The 21,873-nt window shown below is 50.0% G+C and overlaps 1 protein-coding gene across 1 annotated transcript in view; it reads right to left on the reverse strand.

Moving 5' to 3' along the window:
• Positions 1-19,440, reverse strand: part of PRKX (protein kinase cAMP-dependent X-linked catalytic subunit) — a 117,810-nt gene extending 98,370 nt beyond the window's left edge. The window contains 2 exon segments of the mRNA XM_045383907.3: positions 18,899-19,197; positions 19,199-19,440. Of these exon segments, the coding sequence (XP_045239842.1) occupies positions 18,899-19,197; positions 19,199-19,389 (490 nt within the window). The 5' untranslated portion in view covers positions 19,390-19,440.
• Positions 19,441-21,873: the final 2,433 nt, after the last annotated feature.

The following is a 21,873-nucleotide window of genomic DNA, read 5'->3' on the forward strand; positions in this document are numbered from 1 at the left end:
AGTAGGGTGGGCCCTAAATCCAATGACCAGTGTGCTTCTAAGAGACAGAGGAGGAGACACAGGCACAGAGGAGGCCACGTGGAGACAGAGGCAGAGACTGGAGAGATGTGGCCACAAGCCCAGGGATGCCTGCAGCCCCCAGGAGCCGGGAGAGGCAGGAAGGATCCTCCCTAGAACCTCCAGAGGGAGCACAGTCCTGCCTGCACTTTGATCTCAGACCCCTGGTGTCCAGGGCTGGGAGAGCATAAATTTCTGTTGCTTGTGTTCCTCAGTTTATGGTCATTTGTGACAATGGAGCAGGACACTCATATAAGAGTGTTGCTGGATATCCTGGGAAAAATGGACCTTCCAACAGGCAGTAGTTGGCAATGCACCCTTCAGGGCTCCTAAGAAAGGTCTAAACTAGAAGTGTGCATTGAGACCCAAAGCCTTAAGATGATAACTGAAGTCACAGACATGGATGAGATCACCCTTCTAATTTATTCTTTTAACTCTCAGTAGTCCCATATAAAGTTCTTCCTCTTTCTCTTTTACTGTAACATCCTATTTTTGTGGAGGGAGACAATACCCTCTCCAACTCTTCTAAAAAGATGTCTCAAAGTGAGATTTTTTGTTTTCGCTTATATTTCCCTTTTGGATTTTCTTTTTTTGTTTTGTTTTGCTTTTGTTTTTGTTTTTGAGACAGGATCTTGTTCTGTCGCCCAGACTGGAGTGCAGAGGAGCAATCTTAGCTCAGTGCAGCCTCGAACTCCCAGGCTCAAGCAATCCTCCCACCTCAGCCTCCTGAGTAGCTGGGACTAAGGTGTGTGCCAGCACACTCAGCTAATTTTTGTATTGTTTGTAGAGACAGGGTCTCCTTAATGTTGCCCAGGCTGGTCTCAAACTTCCGAGCTCAAGCAGTCTTCCCGCTCGACCTCCCAAAGTTTGAGTCACAGTGCACATGACCCTCTTTTGCTTTTAATTTTCTCTTGGGTTCTCTGAATGATGTCATTTCTGGGACCACATGTCTTTACTTCCATTAGGCTCTCCCACAGTTTCACTGATAGCTAGATGCCAGATTCATGGTGGTTTTCCTAAGAGTGACACATCAGAAAGGATGCTTCAGGTTTCTTTGGTGTGAATGACACTGGGGGACAGCACTATCCTGGACTGCCCCCCCCCCCCCCCCCCACTGTCTTCCCTAGCTCTCTCCTACCCAGTGCCTGCCTTTTCGTTTCCTTCCACTTCTTTACAAAGAAAATCCTACTGGTGAAAGCTTGCCCCTGGGCTTCCCCACTTCCCCACAATCCAGCAACCTAATGGTTAAAGTCTAGCCCTACTGCAAGGCTATAGCCACTACTCATTCAGCCTGGTCAGTGCAGGACACACCGCTTTTCACCTTTTTTTTTTTTTTTTTTTTTTTTTTGGAGACAGAGTCTCACTTTATTGGCCAGGTTGGAGTGCAGCGGCATGATCTCGGCTCACTGCAACCTCTGCCTCTTGGGTTCGAGCGATTCTCGTGCCTCAGCCTCCTGAGTAGCTGGGATTACAGGTGCCCACCAACATGACTGGCTAATTTTTCTATTTTTAGTAGAGACGGGGTAAAATTCCCGGGTTGAATCCTCATCCCCAAGGTGATGGTGTTAGGAGGTGGGGTCTTTGGGAGGTGTCGAGGTCACGAGGTTGGAGCCTCATGAATGGGATCAGTGTCCTTATTAAAGGGACCCTAGAGAGCTCCCTCACCCTTTCCACCATGTGAGGACACAGTGAGAAGGTGCCGTCTATGAACCAGGAAGCCCTCACCAGACGCCAAATCTGCCACGCCTTGGTCTGTGACTCCCAGCCTCCAGAACTGTGAGCAATAAATGTCTGTTCAAGCCCCCCAGTCTATGATACAGACACTCCTCAACTTACAATGATGACATTACACCCCCATAAACCCCTTGTAAGTTGAAAATATGGTAAGTCAAAAATTCATCGAATACACCTAACTTACGAATATCACAGCTTAGCCTGGCCTGCCCTGCTCACAACACTTCCATTAGCCACAACTGAGCAAAATCACCTAACGTGAGGCCTAGTTTACAATCAAATATTGAATGCCTCATGTAGTTTACTGAATACTGCATTGCAAGTTAAAAACAGAATGGTTGCATGGGTATTCAAAGCACAGTTTCCACTGACTGTGTCTCTCTTTCCCACCATTATAAAGTCAAAAAATCATCAATCGAACTATCCTAACTCAAACTATCATAACTCAAACCATCATAAATGGAATCATCATAAATTAGGGATCTTCTGTATAAGACAGACTTTTTTTTTGTTTGGCTGGACGCGGTGGCTCACAACTGTAATCCCAGCACTTCGGGAGGCCGAGGCAGGCGCATCACTTGAGGTCAGGAGTTTGAGACCAGCCTGGCCAACAAGGCAAAGCTCTGTCCATACTAAAAATACAAAAGTTAGCCAAGCATGGTGACATGTGCCTGTAATCCCACCTACTCGAGGGGCCGAGGCACGAGAATCACTTGACCCTGGGAGGCGGAGGTTGTGGTGAGCCAAGATTGCACCACTGCACTCCAGCCTGGGCGACAGAGCGAGACTGCTTCAAAAACAAACAGACAGACAAACAAAAAGCTACTTACTCACCAAGCACAGTGGCTCATGCCTGTAATCCCAACACTTTGGGAGGCCAAGGCAGGAGGATCATTTGAGGCCAGAAGTCTGAGACCAGCTTGGATAATACAGCAAACCATCCCCACACCCCCGTGTCTACTAAAAATACAAAAAATTAACCAACTATGGTGGTACGTGCCTGTAGTCTCAGCTACTTGGGAAGGCGCGGCAGGAGGACTCCTTGAGCCCAGTAGGTGAAGGCTGCAGTCAGCTATGATTACACCACTGCTCTCCAGCCTGGGTGACAAAGCAACACCCAGTTTCCAAAAAAACAGAAGTCACTTGCTGTATCTTCACTGTCCTGCTATTAAATTGGAGACCTGCTTCCCGCACACTCCTTTGTCTGCTGGGTCACTAATCTGAGAACAATCCTACTTCTTACTTTTCTTATCACCAGGCAATGTTTGTTTTCATTAATCATAATGTTCTTTTTTTTTTTCTTTTTTTTTAAGATGCGGTCTCGCTCTGTCACCCAGACTGGAGTAGAGGGGTGTGATTACGACTCACTGCAGTTCCAACTCCCAGGCTCAGGCGATCATCCCGCATTAGGCTGAGTAGCTGGAACCACAGGTGCTCATCACCATGCCTGACCTTTTTTTTTTTTTGTAGAGACAGGTTCTTACTGTGTTGCCCAGGCTGGTGTCGACCTCCCAGGCTCAAGCAATCCTCCCGCCTCGGCCTCGCAAAGTGCTGCGATGACAGGCGTGGGTAACCGCACACAGCCATGAATCACCACGTATTCTTTACCCAGTCTGGGAAGCCCAGCTGAGAGTCACACAGAACATGGTTTCTGGAACAAGGGCATCCCAAGGGAACGCTTGACAAAATCGCCTGTTGGAGCACACACAGGTCTACCCAGGGCCCTGTCTGTTCTGCTCACTCAACCAGAACACCAGGCAGCCAGCTAGGGACCAGAGGATTCCTTTCCCACACAATGTGGCCATTCTTTCCTGAGCAGGTGGGTGGGCCAGCCGCTTAGTTTCACCTGAACATTTGCCAACATCCAAAGAATTAGAGTGTTTTCAGCAGCCTTAAGCGTTGTCATGAAATCAGCCAAAAACCTGTGATGCGTATGGCTGTGGGCACAACTACGGATCTTCTAGTGACTGTCGTATATGCTGGCATACCACAGAAACACGGACGCAGGAAGAAAGGCAAAGCATCCCACTGAAAGAACTCATCCACTACATAGAAAAAAGACATTTTTCTCTTTTTCTCTTTTTTTTTTTAGAGAGATGGGGTCTTGCTGTGCTGCCCAGGCTGGTCTCGAACTCCTGGGCCTTGAAAAGTGAGCGTAATCCTCCCACCTCAGCCTCCCAAAATGGTATGATTACAAGCATGAGCCACCATGTCCAGTAAAAGTAGTAGGTTTTCACTTTTTTTGTTGTTATTGTTGTTTTGTTTTGTTTTGTTTTGTTTTGTTTCTGTCTTTGTGGTTTTTTGTCTATGTGTTTTGCTTCTTGTCTTTTTGGTTTTTTTGAGACAGGGTCTCACTGCCGCTCAGGCTGGATGCAGTGGCATGCACAGCAGTGTGATCTCGGCTCACTGCAACCTCCACCTTCCGGGTTGAAGCGATTTTCATGCCTCAGCCTCCCGAGTAGCTGGGATTACAGATGCCCACCACCACACACCCGGCTAATTTTTGTAGTTTTGGGTAGAGACAGAGTTTCATCATGTTGGCCAGACTGGTCTCAAACTCCCGACCTCAAGTGATCTGCCCACCTTGGCTTCCCAAAGTGCTGGGATTACAGGTTTTTACTGTAAAAGCCAGGTTTTTACTTTTACAGAGGTAGAGAATCTATTCCAGACCACGCACTAGCCCACCATCCCACAACTTTCAAAATTCTTTTTTGTTTTGTTTTGTTTTTTGAGATGGAGTCTCACTCTGTCACAGATGTGCGCCACCACACCCGGCTAATTTTTATTTTTTTATTTTTTGAGACGGAGTGTCACTCTGTCACCCAGGCTGGAGTACAGTGGCACCAGCTTGGCTCACTGCAATCTCCGCCTCCCAGGTTCAAGCAATTCTCCTGCCTCAGCTTCCCAAGTAGCTGGGACTACAAGCGTGCGCCACCACGGCCCGGCTAATTTTTTGTATTTTAGGAGAGATGGGGTTTCACTGTGTTGCCCAGGCTGGTCTCAAACTCCTGAGCTCAGGCAATCCACCCGCCTCAGCCTCCCAAAGTGCTGGGATTACAGGCGTGAGCCACCGTGCCCGGCATTTTTTTTTAATTTTCTTTTTTCTCTCTTTTTTTTTTTCTTTTTTTGAGGTGCAGTCTCACTCTGTCGCCCAGGCTGAAATGCAGAGGCACGATCTCAACTCACTGCAACCACCGCCTTCCAAGTTCAAGTGATTCTCCCGTGCCCACCACATTTTTTGTATTTTTAGTAGAGACGGGGTTTCACCGTTATGGCCAGGGTGGTCTCAAACTCCTGACCTCAGGTGATCCGCCTGCCTCAGCCTCCCAAAGTTCTGGGATTACAGGCGTGAGCCACCGCGCCTGGCCAGGTTTTCACTCTTAAAGAGGTGGAGAATCTCCGTCCCAGGTCACACACTCGCCCACCATCCCACAACTTCCAAAGTTCTAAATGAGCATCTGAAACACTACAGCCAAATAGCACTCAATTGAGAATGCTTTCAGTGCAAACTTCCTGTTTATTTTTACTTTTCCCTTTGAAGGAAGACAAGCTCCCGGAACTCACACAGCTGTCCTGAAATGCATCGCATTTAAGGACACGCTTCTGTAGCAGGTGGCAGCTGACTTGTTTTCTCTGCACTTATTTCTGTGGCTTTTTGGGTGAAGAGGCGACTGCGAGTGTTGATTACACAGAGGAGGAAGCTGGAGCTGAAACAGCACCAGCTGGGTAAGAGAAACTTAAAAAAATCAGAGCTCAATCACAGTCTAACAGTCACAAGCTATGAACATGTCAGACTACGAAACACCAAAATTAGGCGGTGACCTTTGAAGGTCAAAAGGGATGGGGTTTCCTAACAGTGTTCCTCGGTTACAATTCTACTTCTTCTAGGACCCTCTGGCTTGTGACACCCAAAGAACCAGCTCAGAATCTGTATCAAAATACAATGCTTCAGGAAATTCTAGAAACCTAAAACGAGTGGAAAAAATGAAAGAAAAACCAGAGTAAAACACAGTGTAACTGAAAACAGGAAGTTAACAGAGAAACATAAAGGAAACCCAAAGCTGTTTCTTTGCAAAGACTGATGAAATTGATAAACCAGAATCTCTTCTCAAAATAAAATACTAAACTGTTTAAGGATAAACTAAACAAAAGCCTTAATAGATAAAATCACGTCCAACAACAACTATTTATATTCAACTACCCAGGGAATATCTTGAGTCGTTACTGATTTTTTTTCTAAATTTTTTTTTTTTACTTTTTTCTGCTCTTTTCCTTCTTCTCTTTTCTTTTTTTCTTTTCTTTCTTTTCCTTCATGGTCTCACTGTGTCACCCAGGCTGGAGCACAATGGTGCAATCATAGCTCACTTCAACCTTGACCTCCTTGGCTCAAGTGATCCTCCCATCTCGGCCTCCCAAGTTGCTGGGACTACAGGCACGTGCCACCACACCCAGCTAATTGGTTTTTGTTTGTTTGTTTGTTTGTTTTTTTAGAGACAAGGTTTCACCATGTTGGTGAGGCTAGTCTTGAATCCCTGGCCTCAAGCACTCCTCCCACCTTGACCTCCCAAAGTGCTGGGATTACAGGTGTTGAGCCCAGCCCGAAAATCAATGAAGTTGACAAGACAGAATCTGTTTTCAAAAGAAAATACTAAACTGTTTAAGGACAAACTAAAGAAAAGCTTTAATAAACAAAATCATGTCTAACAACTATTTCTATTCCAGTGTCCAGGGAATATTTTGAGTCACTATGGATTTTTTTTTCTATATAAATTACTTATTTTTCTTTTTTCTTCTGTTTCCTTTCTTCTTTATCTTTTATTTCCTTTTCTTTTTTTCTTTTCTTTCTTTTCTTTCAGAATCTTGCTCTGTCACTAAGGCTGGAGTGCAGTGGCGCCATCACAGCTCACTGCAGCCTCCAACTCCTGGGCTCAAATGATCCTCCTGCCTCAGCCTCCTGAACAGCTGGGACCACAGGTATGTGCCACCACACACAGCTAATTTTTTTTATTGTTTGTAAAGACAAGGTCTCACTGTGTTGTCCAGGTTAGTCTAGAACTGCTGGCCTCAAATGATTCTCCCTCGACCTCCCAAAGCACTGGGATTACAGGCGTGAGCCACTGTGTGTCGCCTATTTTTTCTTAAGGTGTCATTGTAAACAAAATCAACAGCCCATGAAGAAGAAATTCTAGACAAGTTGCTTTCTCAACACCCTTTTGATTTTTAGAATCTCATCCAAGCTGGATTTTGCAATCTTTGAAGAATAATTCCCTATGACATTGTCTCCAACCGTAAGCTAGCTCTGTCAGTGGCATTTGAACCAGAGCAACTCCATCTTGAAGAGGGGCTGGGTAAAATGAGGCTGAAGCCTGCTGGGCCGCATGCCCAGATGGTTAAGGCATTCTAAGTCACGGGATGAGACAGGAGGCCAGCACAAGATGCAGGTCATAAAGAGTTTCCTGATAAAACAGGCTGCAGTAAAGAAGCCAGCCAAATCCCACCCAAACCGAGATGGCAACAAGAGTGACCTCTGGTTGTCCTCACTGCTACACTCCCACCAGCGCCATGACAGTTTACAAATGCCATGGCAACATCAGGAAGTTACCCTATATGGTCTAAAAAGGAAAGGCATGAATAATCCACCTTTCGTTTACCATATAATCAAGAAATAGCCATAAAAATGGGCAACCAGCAGCCCTCGAGGCTGCCCTGCCTATGGAGTAGCCATTCTTTATTCCTCTACTTTCTCAATAAACTTGCTTTCACTTTACTCTATGGATTTGCCCTGAATTTTTCTTGCACGAGATCCAAGAACCCTCTCCTGGAGTCTGGACATGGACCCCTTTCTGTTAACAGCTCTGTTCCCTCCACTCTCGTCCTCTCATTGCCAAGACTCCAATATAAGCTTGCACACCCAAATAAATGCAGGCAGGCTCGCACAGGGTCCCCCATGCCCGCCCATCCGAAGAGATCCCGGGTGCCCTAAGCATTACAAAGCACTTGTTTCTTCTGTGCCAAGGTTTCTCTGGCCACACCTGCCTGCAACCCCTCTGTTCTGCAAAATGACTCCCAAGGGAATGATTCACCAAGGTGAAAACATCCACCAAATCAGTTGTCAACGATTTTAAAAGAACCCTCCACAGGTTGCCCTCCAAATCTCTTTGATGGGGTGCCTCCCCAATATAACATCCAAAATAACTACCTCGGAGAATCATGTAATGCCCACACACAACGCATGCTAAGTAAATGGTAGCGTGGGTTGCAAGGATCTATGTGGACTTGTGCAATTTAACAGGAACTGCGTGAGACAACTTCCTTTTTCTATGTCCTGGTGAAAAATGCTAATGGATTTTTAAACAGGTACAAGGGCATGGAGGCCAGCAGGGAAGACACTGCACAGAGGAAGGTCTATTTTTCTTTTTTCTTTTTAAATTGAGGCAGGGTCTCACTCTGTCACACAAGCTAGAGTGCAGTAGCACAGTCGCAGCTCACTGAAGCGTCTACCTCCCGAGCTCAAGCAATCCTCCCATCTCAGCCCCCCGAATAGCTGGGACCACAGGCATGCGTCCCCGTGCCTGGCTAATTTTTCCCCCCCTTGTAGAGATGGGGTCTTCGTATGTTGCCCAGGCTGGTCTCAAACCCCTGGACTCAAGTGATCCTCTCACCCTGGCCTTCCAAAGTGCTGGGATTACAAGTGTGAGCCACTGTGCCCAGCCCTATTTTTCAAACGTATTAAAGAATGACCAGGGTCTAACCTTGACAGTTCTGGATTAAGCAGGATGGAAAGGCCCAAACTAGTCATATGGACAGTTTTCTGTCCTCTCTTCTCTTCTCTCCACCTTCTGAGAGAATGGGCTGAGCATGGTGGTGTGTCCCTGTAGTCCCAGCTACTTGGGAGACTGAGGTAGGAGGATCACTTGAGCCTGTAGTTTGAGGCTGCAGCTGAGCTATGATTGATTGCACTCCAGCCTGGGCGACAGAGCAACACCTTGTCTCTAAAAAACAAAAAACAAACAAAATCATAATCCCTTGACCTGGCCACTGTATCATCTGACAGAAGACATGAAAGGCTGGAAGAACTGCCCAGAGGCGTCCCACAGGAAATTCCTCCGTAGGGAGACTCACCAAACCGGCAACCGCCTCCCACACTGACAGTCTCTGTGCGGTCTCCTTAGACCACAGGAAGGTGGAGGTGGACGCCACCAGTGCTGGAGGGGAAGGAATTTCCATCCTCGAACCTGCGCCTCCTTCCTCTGCAAGTCGTTTACATCTTCGCTAAAGGTGTTCAGACAGGGTAGGGTGAGTCTCCCGGATGCCTATTCCACCATCATGGGAGAACTGCTGGGCGGCTTCAAATGCATCTAATGTGTTTTGGGTTTTTTGTTTTCTGTTTTTTTGAGATGGAGTCTCACTCTATCACCCAGGCTGAAGTGCAGTGGTGCAGACTCAGCTCACTGCAACCTCTGTCTCCCGGGTTCAAGTGATTCTCCTGCCTGAGACTCCTGAGTAGCTGGGATGACAGGCACCCACTACCACGCCCAGCTAATTTTTGTATTTTTGGGTACAAGCAGGGTTTTGTCATGTTCGCCAGTCTGGTTTCGAACTCCTGATCTCAAGTGATCCGCCCACCTCGGCCTCCCAAAGTGCTGGGATTACAGGTGTGAGCCCCTACACCCGGCCTCCAATGGCTATTTATCATGTTTTCTACTACTCAGATCAAATGCAAACGCCAACTGGACTTTTACTTAAGATCCTAATGGGGAAGCAAAATGTCCATCATCCTGTCTCAACCAACACAGCACAGAAGTGGAGATGCCGGGAAAACATGCCCACCTCAGAAACGCTGCGTGAAAACGCTCCAGAAGGGAGGAGTTCCTTAAGAGTATTGGTTGCATTGGTTTCATTCTTCTTGCACAAGCGAACCTTGGAAAAAAAGGGGCCGGCCAAGTTTGCCCACACACATGTGAGGGTTACCAAATTCATCCACATGCCCAGGTTTCTGTGCAAACAATCTGCCCTCTAGCACCTGCACCTGTGTTTCTGTCGCGCTCCTCCAGTAGGATACGAGATTTGCTCCTGGGATTCTAAAGTACGTAGGTCAGGCAGGGCATGGTGGCTCACGCCTATAATCCCAGCACTTTGGGAGGCTAAACTGGGAGGATCACTTGAGGCCAAGAGTTCAAGACCAGCCTGGGAAACATGACGAGACTCTATCTCTACAAAAAAAATCAAAACAATAGCCTGGTATGGTGATGCACACCTGTAGTCCCAGCTACTCGGGAGGCTGAGGTGAGAGGATCCCTTGAGCCTGGGATGTCAATGCTGCCGGGACACCACATCACTGCACTCCAGCCTGGGCATCCAGGCTGTCCAAAAAAAAAAAGGAGTGAGATAATGATATTTATCTCTCTGTGCAGTATTTGTCTCTCTGTGCCTGGCTTATTTCTCAGAGCATAATGACCTCCAGTTGCATCCACATTGTTGCAAATAACAGGACTTTATTCTTTTTACAGGCTGAATAGTACTCCATTGTGTGGAGACCACATTTTCTTCACCCAGTCATCTGCTGACGGGCACGTGAGTTGTTGCCCTATCTCGGCTGTTGTGTGACTCGTGCTGCAGTGAACCTGGGAGTGCAGGTATCTCTTCATTGTATGTGGTTTTTAGTCACTATATTTGCGGTCCTTCATTCCAGCAGTCACACAAAACTAAGATAGTGTGAAAGAACATAGAAGAGGTAATGATAGACCAGCGCATCGCAGCTGCCTTTCCATGGACCCTGCTGTGTGAGGTGAATAGAGCCCCATCGAAATCCATTTGGGCTGCCATCACAAAACACGGTAGACCGGGGCTTAGAAACAACAGACATTTACTGCTGTCAGTCCTGGAGGCTGCAAGTCCAAGATGAAGGTGTGGGAGATTCAGAGTCTGGTGGGGACCGGCTTCCTAACTAATAGACGGTGCCATCTCGCTGTGTCCTCATATAGTGGAAGGAGTGAGGGAGCTCTCTGGGGCCCCTTCTGTAAGGACACTGATCCCACTCATGAGACCCCACCCTAATAACCCCATTACCTCCTAAAAGCCCCACCTCCTAACACCATCACCTTGGGGATTAGGGTTTTGACATAAGAATCTTGGGGTGGGGGACACAAATATGATGATGGTGGCCCCAGACCTGGTTTTGGGACTGGATCCACCACAGTAGAGGACCACGGGGAGGCCACCTGGAGAAACAGGCAGAGGGAACCTGTCACACAGACAGAAACATCAGTTCCACCTTCTCACCCTGGGCTTACCAGGAAGCTTCTAACCACAGACTCTTCTAACAGGCAAAACGAGGTCACAATTCTAAGTAAAGCACTTTCAGCTTTTTGGAAGAGATGCCTCGGGGCTTCCTCTGTATTTCCCCCAAGGTTTTTCTTTTCTTTTTTTTTTTTGAGATGGAGTCTTGCTCTGTCACCCAGGCTGGAGTGCAGTGGCGTGATCTCAGCTCATTGCAAGCTCCGCCTCCTGGGTTTACACCATTCTCCTGCCTTAGCCTCCCAAGTAGCTGGGACTACAGGCACCCCCCACCACGTCTGGCTAATTTTTTTGTATTTTTAGTAGAGACGGGGTTTCACCATGTTAGCCAGGATGGTCTCGATCTCCTGATCTTGTGATCTGCCCACCTCGGCCTCCCAAAGTGCTGGGATTATAGGCGTGAGCCACCGCGCCCAGCCAGTTTTTTTTTTGTTTGGTTTGGTTTTTTTTTTTTTTTAAAGTCATCAACATTACTACCTTTTTAAAAGATCTATATCTCCCTTTTTTCAACTTTACATATGCAATTTCATGCTAGAGAGAAGAGGAAGCTGATGGATAGAAAAGGTTTACTTTTTGGAGACCCTACAGTGTGCCAGGCACTGTATAATCATCTCCCTTGATACTTTATTTTTGACATAGGGTCTTGCTCTATTGCCCAGGCTGGAGCACAGTGGCACCAACATGGCTCACTGCAGTCTCCACCTCCTGGGCTCAAGCGATTCTCCTGCCTCAGCCTCCCTAGTAGCTAGGACTACTGGTGCATTCCATCACACGCAGCTACTTTAAAAAAAATTTTGGGCCGGGCGCGGTGGCTCAAGCCTGTAATCCCAGCACTTTGGGAGGCCGAGACGGGCGGATCACGAGGTCAGGAGATCGAGACCGTCCTGGCTAACCCGGTGAAACCCCGTCTCTACTAAAAAATACAAAAAACTAGCCAGGCGAGGTGGTGGGCGCCTGTAGTCCCAGCTACTCGGGAGGCTGAGGCAGGAGAATGGCGTGAACCCGGGAGGCGGAGCTTGCAGTGAGCTGAGATCCGGCCACTGCACTCCAGCCTGGGCCACAGAGTGGGACTCCGTCTCAAAAAAAAAAAAAAAAAAAATTTTGTAGAGATGGGGTCGTGCTATATTGCCCAGACAGATCTTGAGCTCCTGGGCTCAAGCGATGCTCCTACCTCAGCATCCCAAAGTGCTGGGATTACAGGCGTGAGCCTCCACACCTGGCCTCCCTTGAAGTTTTCTTTTTTGAGACAAGGTCTCTGTCACCCAGGCTGGAGTGCAGTAGCACAATCTCAGCCCACTGCAGCCTCAACCTCCTGGGCTCAAGCGATTCTCATGCTTTAGCCCTCCTTTGATTTTCACAAGGATGTCTTCCTGGTGGGGGCTGTCTGCTGCTTTCGAGAGTTTAACGTCTCCCTTCTTTGCAGCGTGCCCATGAACTGTAGATGACTTTGTTTTTGTCGTCCGATCCCAGTGTGCACGCCCTGCTTTCCCGGGGAGGAGGCAGCGGGCTGCAGGCGAAACCCTCTGGGCACATAGCATCTCTTCTCTCAGATCCTCTTTCCCATTAAGAAAATAAGGCTACAAGCACGGTGGACACAACTGTAGTCCCAGCTACGTGGGAGGCTGAGGTGGGAGGATCACTTGAGCCCAGGAGTTCGAGACCAGCCTGGGCAACATAGCAACGCCCATCTCTACAAAAATAAATAAACTAGCTGAGTGTGGTGGTGCACGTCTGCAGTCCCAGCTACTTGGGAGACTGAGGTGGGAAGATCGCTTGAGCCTGGGAGGTCGATGCTGCAGTGAGCTGTGATTGCAGCACTGTACCCCAGCCTAGGCGACAGAGTGAGACCCTGTCTCTAAAAAAAAAAGAAAAAAGAAAATAACGCTGATGTTGTCATGGTGGAGCTTCTGCCCATAGAGAAACTAAAGTACATAGTGTACCCGTCCAGTACTTGGCATCAGTGAGTGTCATAAGAACAACTGTCGATAGTGCCATCATCCATTCATTTCTTTATTCACACACAGAGTGACCAGCTTGTCCCTGTCTCTGACTGCGACTTTCCTGGCTAGCACTGAAGGTTTCCCACCTCGGGAAACCCCTGGCACATGAGGAGGGTTGATCTCTCTATCCATGCAGTGGATGGTCTTGGGCACGCACTAAGTGCCGGGTCTGTTCTCTGAATGTGGGAGATGAAAGTGACTCCAACACACAGAGGTCCCGGCACTCTTGGCATCTATGTTCCAGCAGCGGAGGCAGGCGGAATGCTTGAGCCCAGGAGTTCAAGACGAGCCTGGGCAACACAGTGAGACCCCGTCTCTTTTCTTAAAATAAGTCCTGCACATGTATCTTAATTTAACTTAAATTTAATGTAACATGCATTTTAACTTAAAACTAAATTAAATTTAAAAAATAAAATGAAATAAACAATGAAGAGGAGAAACCGGCAGGACTTCTATCCTTGGAAATGTTCTCTGATGTGTAATATTTTATCTCATCTCTTGGCATTTGTGTGATGCACTTAAATGGAAACTGTCATTCCCACATGCATGAGCCGGTTTCACACGGGGCAACCACACAAGATAAACAAGATTAAAGGGCTGAGCTCCACTTTCTGTGTATTGTTAGGCCACAAACAACACTCCTAATTGCTATGTCAACACTGCCCACAAGGCTGCTGATTTATGCACACAGTAAAATCTCACCAGTTCAGATGCCATTCGTGCCGGCAGCATGCTGGTGTGAGAGACAGGGTGGAGATGCCACGGACTCAATGTCTGTGTGCCCCTAAAATTCCTGTGTTGAAATCCTCACCTGCAAGGTAATGGTGTCAGGGGGTGAGGCCCTAGGGAGGTGACAAGGTCATGAGGATGGAGCCTCATGAATGGGATCAGTGCCCTTATAAAGGGACCCCAGAGAGCTCCCTCACCCCTTCCACCATGTGAGGACACAGCAAGAAGGCACCATCTATGAACCAGGAAGCAGGTCCCCACCAGACACCCAATCTGCCACGCCTTGATCTTGGACCTCCAGCCTCCCGAACTGGGAATAAATGTCTGTGGTTTATAAGTCACCCAGTCAGTGGTGTTTTGCTACAACAGCCTGAATAGACTAACTTGGGGCATTAATAAGAACCAGCAACAAGGAGAGGAAAGGAAATTCTGGCCAATTCAGAAGAACCAAGGACAGGAGAAAACCTACCAGTATAAGCACTTTAGATCTGAGAACCATGTATCATTAATTATGAAGATCTCCTAGCTCTTAAGAAAATAAAACATTTTCAGATGTATAGTGTGTGCAAGTTTTTTAAAAAAAAAGTGTCTGGCCGGGCACGGTGGCTCATGCCTGTAATCCTACCTCTTTGGGAGGCCAAGGCAGGTGGATCACCTCAGGTCAGGAGTTCGAGACCAGCCTGACCAACATAGAGAAACCCCATCTCTACTAAAACTACAAAATTAGCCAGGCATGGTGACACATGCCTGTAATCCCAGCTACTCAGGAGGCTGAGGCAGAAGAATCGCTTGAACCTGGGAAGCGGAGGTTGTGGTCAATACACTCCAGCCTGGGCAACAAGAGCGAAACTCTGTCTCAAAAAAAAAAAAAAAAAAAAAAACAGTGTCGAGCAAGACAGAGGGGTCTGTGGTGAGGGAATTCATCCTGCACCATGGTTTGGAGGGTAGTAGCTGCCCAAATCCACACAGTGGGCAAAACTGCACAGAACTCTACACACATACTCGCAAACACAAATGAACACCTTCTGAAAACTAATAAAGGCTGAACAAGCCGGGCACGATGGCTCCTGCCTGTACACAATCCCAGCACTTTGGAAGGCCAAGGCAGGAGGCTCGCTTGAGCCCAGCTCAAGGCTGGAGTGAGCCGAGATCGCACCACTGCACTCCAGACTGGGCAACAGAGTGAGACCCTGTCTCAAAAAAAAAAAAAAAAAAAAAAAAAAAAGCTGAACGAGGTATGTGTTCTCTTTAACAGGGATATACCGACATCGATGACATGGTTCTGATATTGTCCCACGGATATGGAGACGTCACCATGGGGAAGCTGGCTGAAGGGTCCGTGAGACTCCAGGTACTGTTTTTGAAATCTCCAGTGAATCTGTATTTCAAAATATATATATTTTTAATAGGGGTCTAGGAATTTTGGAGTCTTCCTCATAGTAACCGTGTAGGACAGGTTCTGTCATCATTTGCCTTTTTTTAGATGAGTAAATGCAGAAGTAGGTTGAGAAAGGGAAAATGAAATGTGGACCCAAAGCCTGGCCACTGTTTTACCTGCTGAATTACCTCCTTCCTGACAGGTTCACACTCGGGATACCCAGGAGAAGCAAGCACTGGGTCGTAGATGCCAAATGATTCGATAAGGACACTTCTGGGGAAAAACCTAAGTATTTTTTAACTGATATATAGAGAAAGGAATTCTCAAGTGGTCATTTTAAGTAGGAAGATTGATAAAATAAGGCTGGTGGATGGGTGCACAGATTCATCCTCTTCTCTCTACATAGGGTAAGTTTTTCATTTCCATAATATCATTTTTTTTATTTTATTTTTTAGAGAGAGGATCTCACTGTATCACCCAGGCTGGAGTACAGTGGCGCGATTGTGGTAGACTGCAGCCTTGACCTCCTGGGCTCAAGTGATCCTCTTGCTTCAGCTTCTCAGGTAACTAAGACTACAGATGTGTGCCACCATGCCTGGCTAACTGTTATTACTATTTTTTTTAAGAGATGAGGGTCTCACTATATTGCCCAGGCTGGTCTGGAACTCCTGGCCTCAAGTCATCCTCCCACAGAGACCTCCCAAATAGCTAGGACTACAGGCACGCACCACTGTACCTGGCCCTGAAATTTATTTTTTTAAAGCACAATTGTTCTTCCTCATAGGAACAAGCATGGCTTGGTTATATGAACAAGAAATTTGAAGAACCAGATTAAAAACCATTTTTTCTCTAAGGAGTAGTAGGACTGTTCTGAACCAAAGTTCCTAAAACTATTAAATCGGCCTTTAGACCAGATGTATTCCAGAATCCCTTCATGCACGAAAAAGAAAAAAAAATCCATTATCAGATTTTTCACAAGTGCAAACTGCACTCTTTTTCCTAACTACCTGAACTGGAGGAAACTGCTCAATCTAGAACGCTGACACTTTCTTTGCTTTTTCCCTCCGCCACCCAGGCTGGAGTGCAGGGCTGTGATCTTGGCTCACTGCAACCTCTGCCTCCTGGGTGCAAGCAATTCCTTTTGCCTCAGCCTCCTGAGAAGCTGGGATTACAGGCGCCTGCCACCACGCCCGGCTAATTTCTGTATTTTCTCAGTAGAGACAGGGTTTCGCCATGTTGGCCAGGCTGGTCTGGAACTCCTCAGAGCAAGCGATCCGCCTGCCTCGGCCTCCCAAAGTGCTGGGACTACAGGCATGAGCCACCACGCCCAGCCTCTGATTGGCTTTAAGTCATAGAAAATAGGATTGCTCAACTGGCAATCTGCATACAGATCCCCTCCGCCCACCCCCCAAAAAGTTCAGTACTCCTGGGGGTGCTTGTTTGGGGCCTGAGGGAATTAGGAATGAGGGAAAGAGCAATGAAAAGCACACTCAGGTTCCTGCAGGGACAGCTCAGGATGAAGAGACGCCACGCCCACCCAGACTGGGTGTCAACTCCAGACTGAGACTCCAGCTCGCCCCTCACTCATCATCACGCCTTGGAAAACAGTCCAAAGCTGCTGTAGATTGTGGCTCAGAGACACAATCGTGAAGGATCTAAAAGGCTTTTTTAAAATTTATTATTTTAGGTGAATCACACTGAGATTGCTCTTTAACCAACAATAAAGAAAAGGGCTCGGATAAAAGGCAGCAGATGTCACCAAAGCTGTGAAGTTGTCATGAGAGAGTGTTCCAGACACGCATGCAAACACACACACACACACACACACCCCTGGGTCCTGGTCCCCTGTTGTCCAATGAGTGTGGGATACCTAGCTCTCCTGCCACACCCTTGGAGACCATAGGAAGTTATCCTTCAGAAAGGACCATCATCCTCATTAAAAGAGCACTGACTGGGGGAAAAAAAAAAAAAAAGCTGACTTCCCCGCCCAGCCAGCTTGGTCCCCAGAGGCAGCGACACTCTATTTTTAAAGATGAGGTTACACGCTGGGCACCCTAAGCTGACTTGACATCAAACTGAGTGGCCCCCTGTGACAGCAGAACCCCTCACCTCTGCCGCCCTCCTGCCCGCATCCTGCTCTCTGCCCTGGCCTCCAGCCCCAAGAGACCCATGTGGGTGCCCCAAAGAATGACAAACGCTGGTGCTGAGTGCCAAGGAACGGCTGGACCTCATCCATTTTCCATTGTCGAGTTGTATTTCCACCGACGGTGGCGGCTGCGCCAGTCAGGGTTCCTGCCCCACCCTTCTTCCCCGCAAAACACACCCAGCTCTAAGATTAGCCCAGGACAGCTCTCCAGGGGGGACCAAGACAAGAGGGAAGGCAGAGAGAGAGGAGGGAGGGAGACAGAGAAAGCAAGACAGGAAGGGGACAGGGAGACAGACACCAAGAGACAGAGGAGGAGAAATGCAGAGAGACAGGAACAGAGGCAGAAGGAGGCAGAGAGAAAATGAGATAGAGAGAAGGGAGGGAGGGAGGGAAAGGAGAAAAAAAGAGTGCCTCCTCCCACTCTGCCCCTCCAAATTCAGGCTTTCCTCGTGGGCCCTTCCTCAAAGTCTAAGTGGCAAAGAGGTCACTGAAGGCAGCTAAGTCCCCTCTTCCTCAGCGGTTTTGAAGGCTCCCTGGCTATGCCCTCTGGTCTTCCTAAGCCATAAGCTGTGGCCTTGAGCCCTTGGGCTTCCCAGCGCAGCTTCCTCCTTTCCAAAATGAGAGGACAAACAGAAGTTAGAGGGCCTGAGAGCCCCCGCCTCACCAACACACCCAGGACACCCCCTCTGTTCTCCCGTTTATTTTCTTGACAACCAACACCCCACTTAGCCACACAGAGTCCCTAAGAGGCACAGGCGGGCCGGTGACAACTGTTTAAATCCAGCGCCCATGTCCGGTTGGGATATTCCGACCCACTCAGGGCTGCCCTATAAGCCAGCGCGTGTCCGGATCCCAGCGCACGGAGAACTCGAAACCTGTCAAGCTGCCCATTCGGGGTTAAGTTCAAAGACAGAGGACAAAGGAAACGGATAAAGCGTCCGATACAAGAATTGCCCATTTCAGACGCACAAGACGAAAAGCAGGTGTCAGGACATGTTAGGATCCGTCCCCAGCGCTGCCGTCCTCGTCCCCACAACGCCACGGGACACCTGTCCCTCAAAGCCCAGCTGCTCCTGCAGCCCCTGGAGAAATCTGTACATTCCCTGCCGCTGGGCACACGGGGAGGCTGGCCTGGGGGAGGCCCGCAGGGGCCTTCGGATCCCGCCCCCGTGTCCCTGGGGTCGCTGCCAGGGAGGGGGCACGAGGTCCCCCAGGCGAGGTGACCCGCAGGAGGTTTGTGACGTCGGACGGCCCAGGCCCCAGAGTGCTGTGTGTGCTGGGGGTGGAGGGTGGTCTCCGAGAGGAGCCGTCGGCATTTCAGGGAAGGCACCCGGCCGGTCGGGGGGTCTTGTCTGGGCTGAGGGGTGCGCTCCACCTCCCCAAGCGCCCCCAGGGGAGACCTGGGGCGCAGGAGCAGCCCTGCGCGAGGACTCCGAGCCGGAGTAGCGGGGCAGGTCCCTCCCCAGGAGGCCGGCACCCGGGGCCCTTTGTCCTACTACAGCGTCCCGGCCGCGCCGCGCACCCCTGTGGGCCGAGTCCCCGCCCGCACTTACTCACCCACGGTGGCCAGCGTGTCAAAGTCCTGCAGGCGGTAGGCAGGCGGCTCCGGCGACCGCGCCTCGGGGCTGGGGCAGAGCGCGGGCGCCCCGTCGGGGGTCTCCTCCGCCACCTTGCGGGGGTCGCTCTCCGCCGCGGCCGCCTCGGCCAGCCCGGGCGCCTCCATGAGGACGCACTCAGGTCCGGGGCACCGGGCCAGGCCGAAGTGATCGGGGAGCCGGGCTTCCCGGGACGCAGCCTCGGAGGGCGGCGCGGCGGCGGCGGCATCAACGGACGCTCCCCATGCGCACCCTCGCCTCCTGGTGCGCCGCCTGGCGCAGCTGACGGAGCGACGGGGACAATGGCGGGGCGGCGCTCACGGCACAAGCAGCAACGGCCCCGGGTGGAAGCAGCCGCCGGCCTCAGGGGTCGGGCACCGAGTGCCGGACGGCTGCGGGGAAGGCGGGGGCCGCGGCCCGGGTTTGGGGGGCGAGGCGGGGGGCCCTGCGCATTCCCGGTCTCACGCCCGCCGCCTCCTCCAGCTCGGTAGCCGCGTGCGCGCTGATGGGGCGGGCGGAAGCAGCCTGGGCGTGACCGCGCCTCTCCCCGCCCCCAACCCGGCCGCGGGGCTGGGGGCGTCGCCTTCGCGCGCTCCGCCCCCGCCGCGACCCAGCCCAGGAGCCGGAGACCCGGGCGTGCGGATGATTCCAGCCGCCGACGGCTGGCGCGGCTCTGGGGAGGTGCCCACGCCCCGTCCGCGCCCGGGGCGCCCCTGGGGTGGGACCCAGGTTGAAGCCTCCCCGGGGGCGCACTGGCGGGACACCCGCGTCGCTGCACCCAAGCCCGGAAGATGGGGAGGCGAGGGGGCCCGGGGACAGGGAGGGCGTGGCTCCGCAAAAGTGAAGTTCAGAAATAAAAAGTGAAATTGGCGTTTGGTGAGGAGAGGGGCTCGGATTAGCCTGGCTATTCAGGACGCGCGCTGCGCGCGGATCCCCAAGAGGGGCTGCCGGGTCTTGGGGATGAGGTCAGCGTCCCGGTTTTGCTGTAGGACTCTGGTGATTCTAGATTTCTACTTGGAAGGGCTGGGGAAGGGTGGGCTCGACCCTGCGCGTTTCTTTGCAGCTTCCTGTGGATCTAGAATTCTTTCCAAATAAACATTTCTTTAAAGAACTAGGGAAAGACAGATTTGAGAGATCGCCCGACCAAATGTAGCGCGTGAAACTTGATTGGTCACTGTTTCAAATACCCCGGCGACAACCCGATAAAGAATTGTGCAGACGCATTTCAATTTCAGAAACGCAAAGTTTTTTTTTTTTTTTTCCTGGCTTGAGTGTGACTCAGGCAATAGTTGGACATACTTATATTTAAAACCCTATCCGTGTGGATTTGAAATGCAAATACAGCTAGACATTTGGTCACCCCTTTCCCCAGGGAAATGCAGACGGTGCTTAACTTGCGGGCCTGGCACGGCCTGGACGCTGCGCCCCTGACCCGCGACCAGGGCGGCCCAGGCTGCCGTTTCGCCGACCACTCTGAGCAGCAAGGGGTCAAACTTCTAACGCCTTTGTTTTGAGGGATCTCAGCGATTCTGCGACTGGAGGGGGTCTCCAGTCCCTCAGTCCGCTGGTCGGGGGGCTTTCCGAGAGGCAAAGCAGCCTCTAAGTCAGAACGGACACATTTTAAGGGGACCAGGCCGAGCCATCCTTGCGCAGCTAACAGGGAGGGGGAGTCAGGAAGTCTGAACCTGGCTCAGGCTTTGTATTTCTGGCCCCTGGCTGCCAGCCTCGCCCCAGCCTCCACCTGCATTTTGTGGGTGGCATTTCCCCCCGGGGTGACACCCGCTCTCTATGCTCTGCAAAATCCTGAGCTGGAATGCAAAACATATGCGACACCAGCAGGCCCCGCCACTCCCTGAGCCTGGTTAGGACAGGTCACGGCCTTGCCAAGCAAGCTTCACCAGCAAGCCATGCAATCCCTTGATCCTGGTTAGGACAGGAAACGGCCCTGCCAAGCCCTGCCTGGCTGAGGGGTTAAGGGCCAGCCAGGAACGCGCACTCAGGCAAAGTTCGTGTCACCCCGCGGAACGCGCGCCCTCTCCACTAGGGCCTGACCTTGGAAATGCAAGGCTGCGGCCTCATAAAGTGCTTTTAATCAAGGCCCGGGTTTCACACCCAATTAAGCAGATGTCTTTGCCTGCAGATTGCGCGCAGAAAGAAGAACGTGGCGCAGATTTGCAGCGTCAAACTCTGCTTGGGCTGCTGATTAGTCTGACTCCACCGATCCCACTCTGAACTTGACCACATAGCTACCTCTTCTTAGAAACAGACCCTGCACGTTTCTCAACACCTTGCTTGACAAAGCAGCTTTCATCTGGAAGGATCATAAAAATCCTTGAGAAACCACAGCCTATTACTTAAGAGACAAAAAAGGAAAATCCCTGTGAGTTAGGCATGAAAGGCTCATTATTGCCTTAATGAAGTGGCATTAATTTGCAGTGGAGTCAGGAAATGCTGAACTCTGCCATTCCGAAGGAATAAGTCCCTGACCCTAAACCAGAATGAGCTATAAATTCAATACAATGATAGGTGCAGGTGTTGTTAAATATGGGAGGAATCAAAATTGTACCATCTGGCTGAGCGCAGAGGCTCACACCTGTGATCTCAGCACTTTGGGAGGCACTGGGGTTTGAGACCAGTCTGGGCAACATTGGAACACACCTCCCATCTCTATCAAAAATAAGTTTTTTAACTAGCCAGGTGTGGTGGTGCACACCTATAATCCCAGCACAGAGGCAAAGGCACAAGGATGCCTTGAGCCCAGGAGGTCAAGGCTGCAGTGAGCTATGACAGCGCCACTACCCTCCAGCCTGGGCAAGAGAATGAGATCCTGACTGAAAAAAAAAAAATCCTACCATCTCTGAAGGGAGCTGAACACTCTTTAAGCATGTATACTGTATGTGTGTGTTTGTGTATGTATGTGTGTTTATATAGTGTATA

The sequence above is a fragment of the Macaca fascicularis genome, chromosome X (genome assembly GCF_037993035.2).
Source record: "Macaca fascicularis isolate 582-1 chromosome X, T2T-MFA8v1.1".
NCBI classification, from domain to species: domain Eukaryota; kingdom Metazoa; phylum Chordata; class Mammalia; order Primates; family Cercopithecidae; genus Macaca; species Macaca fascicularis.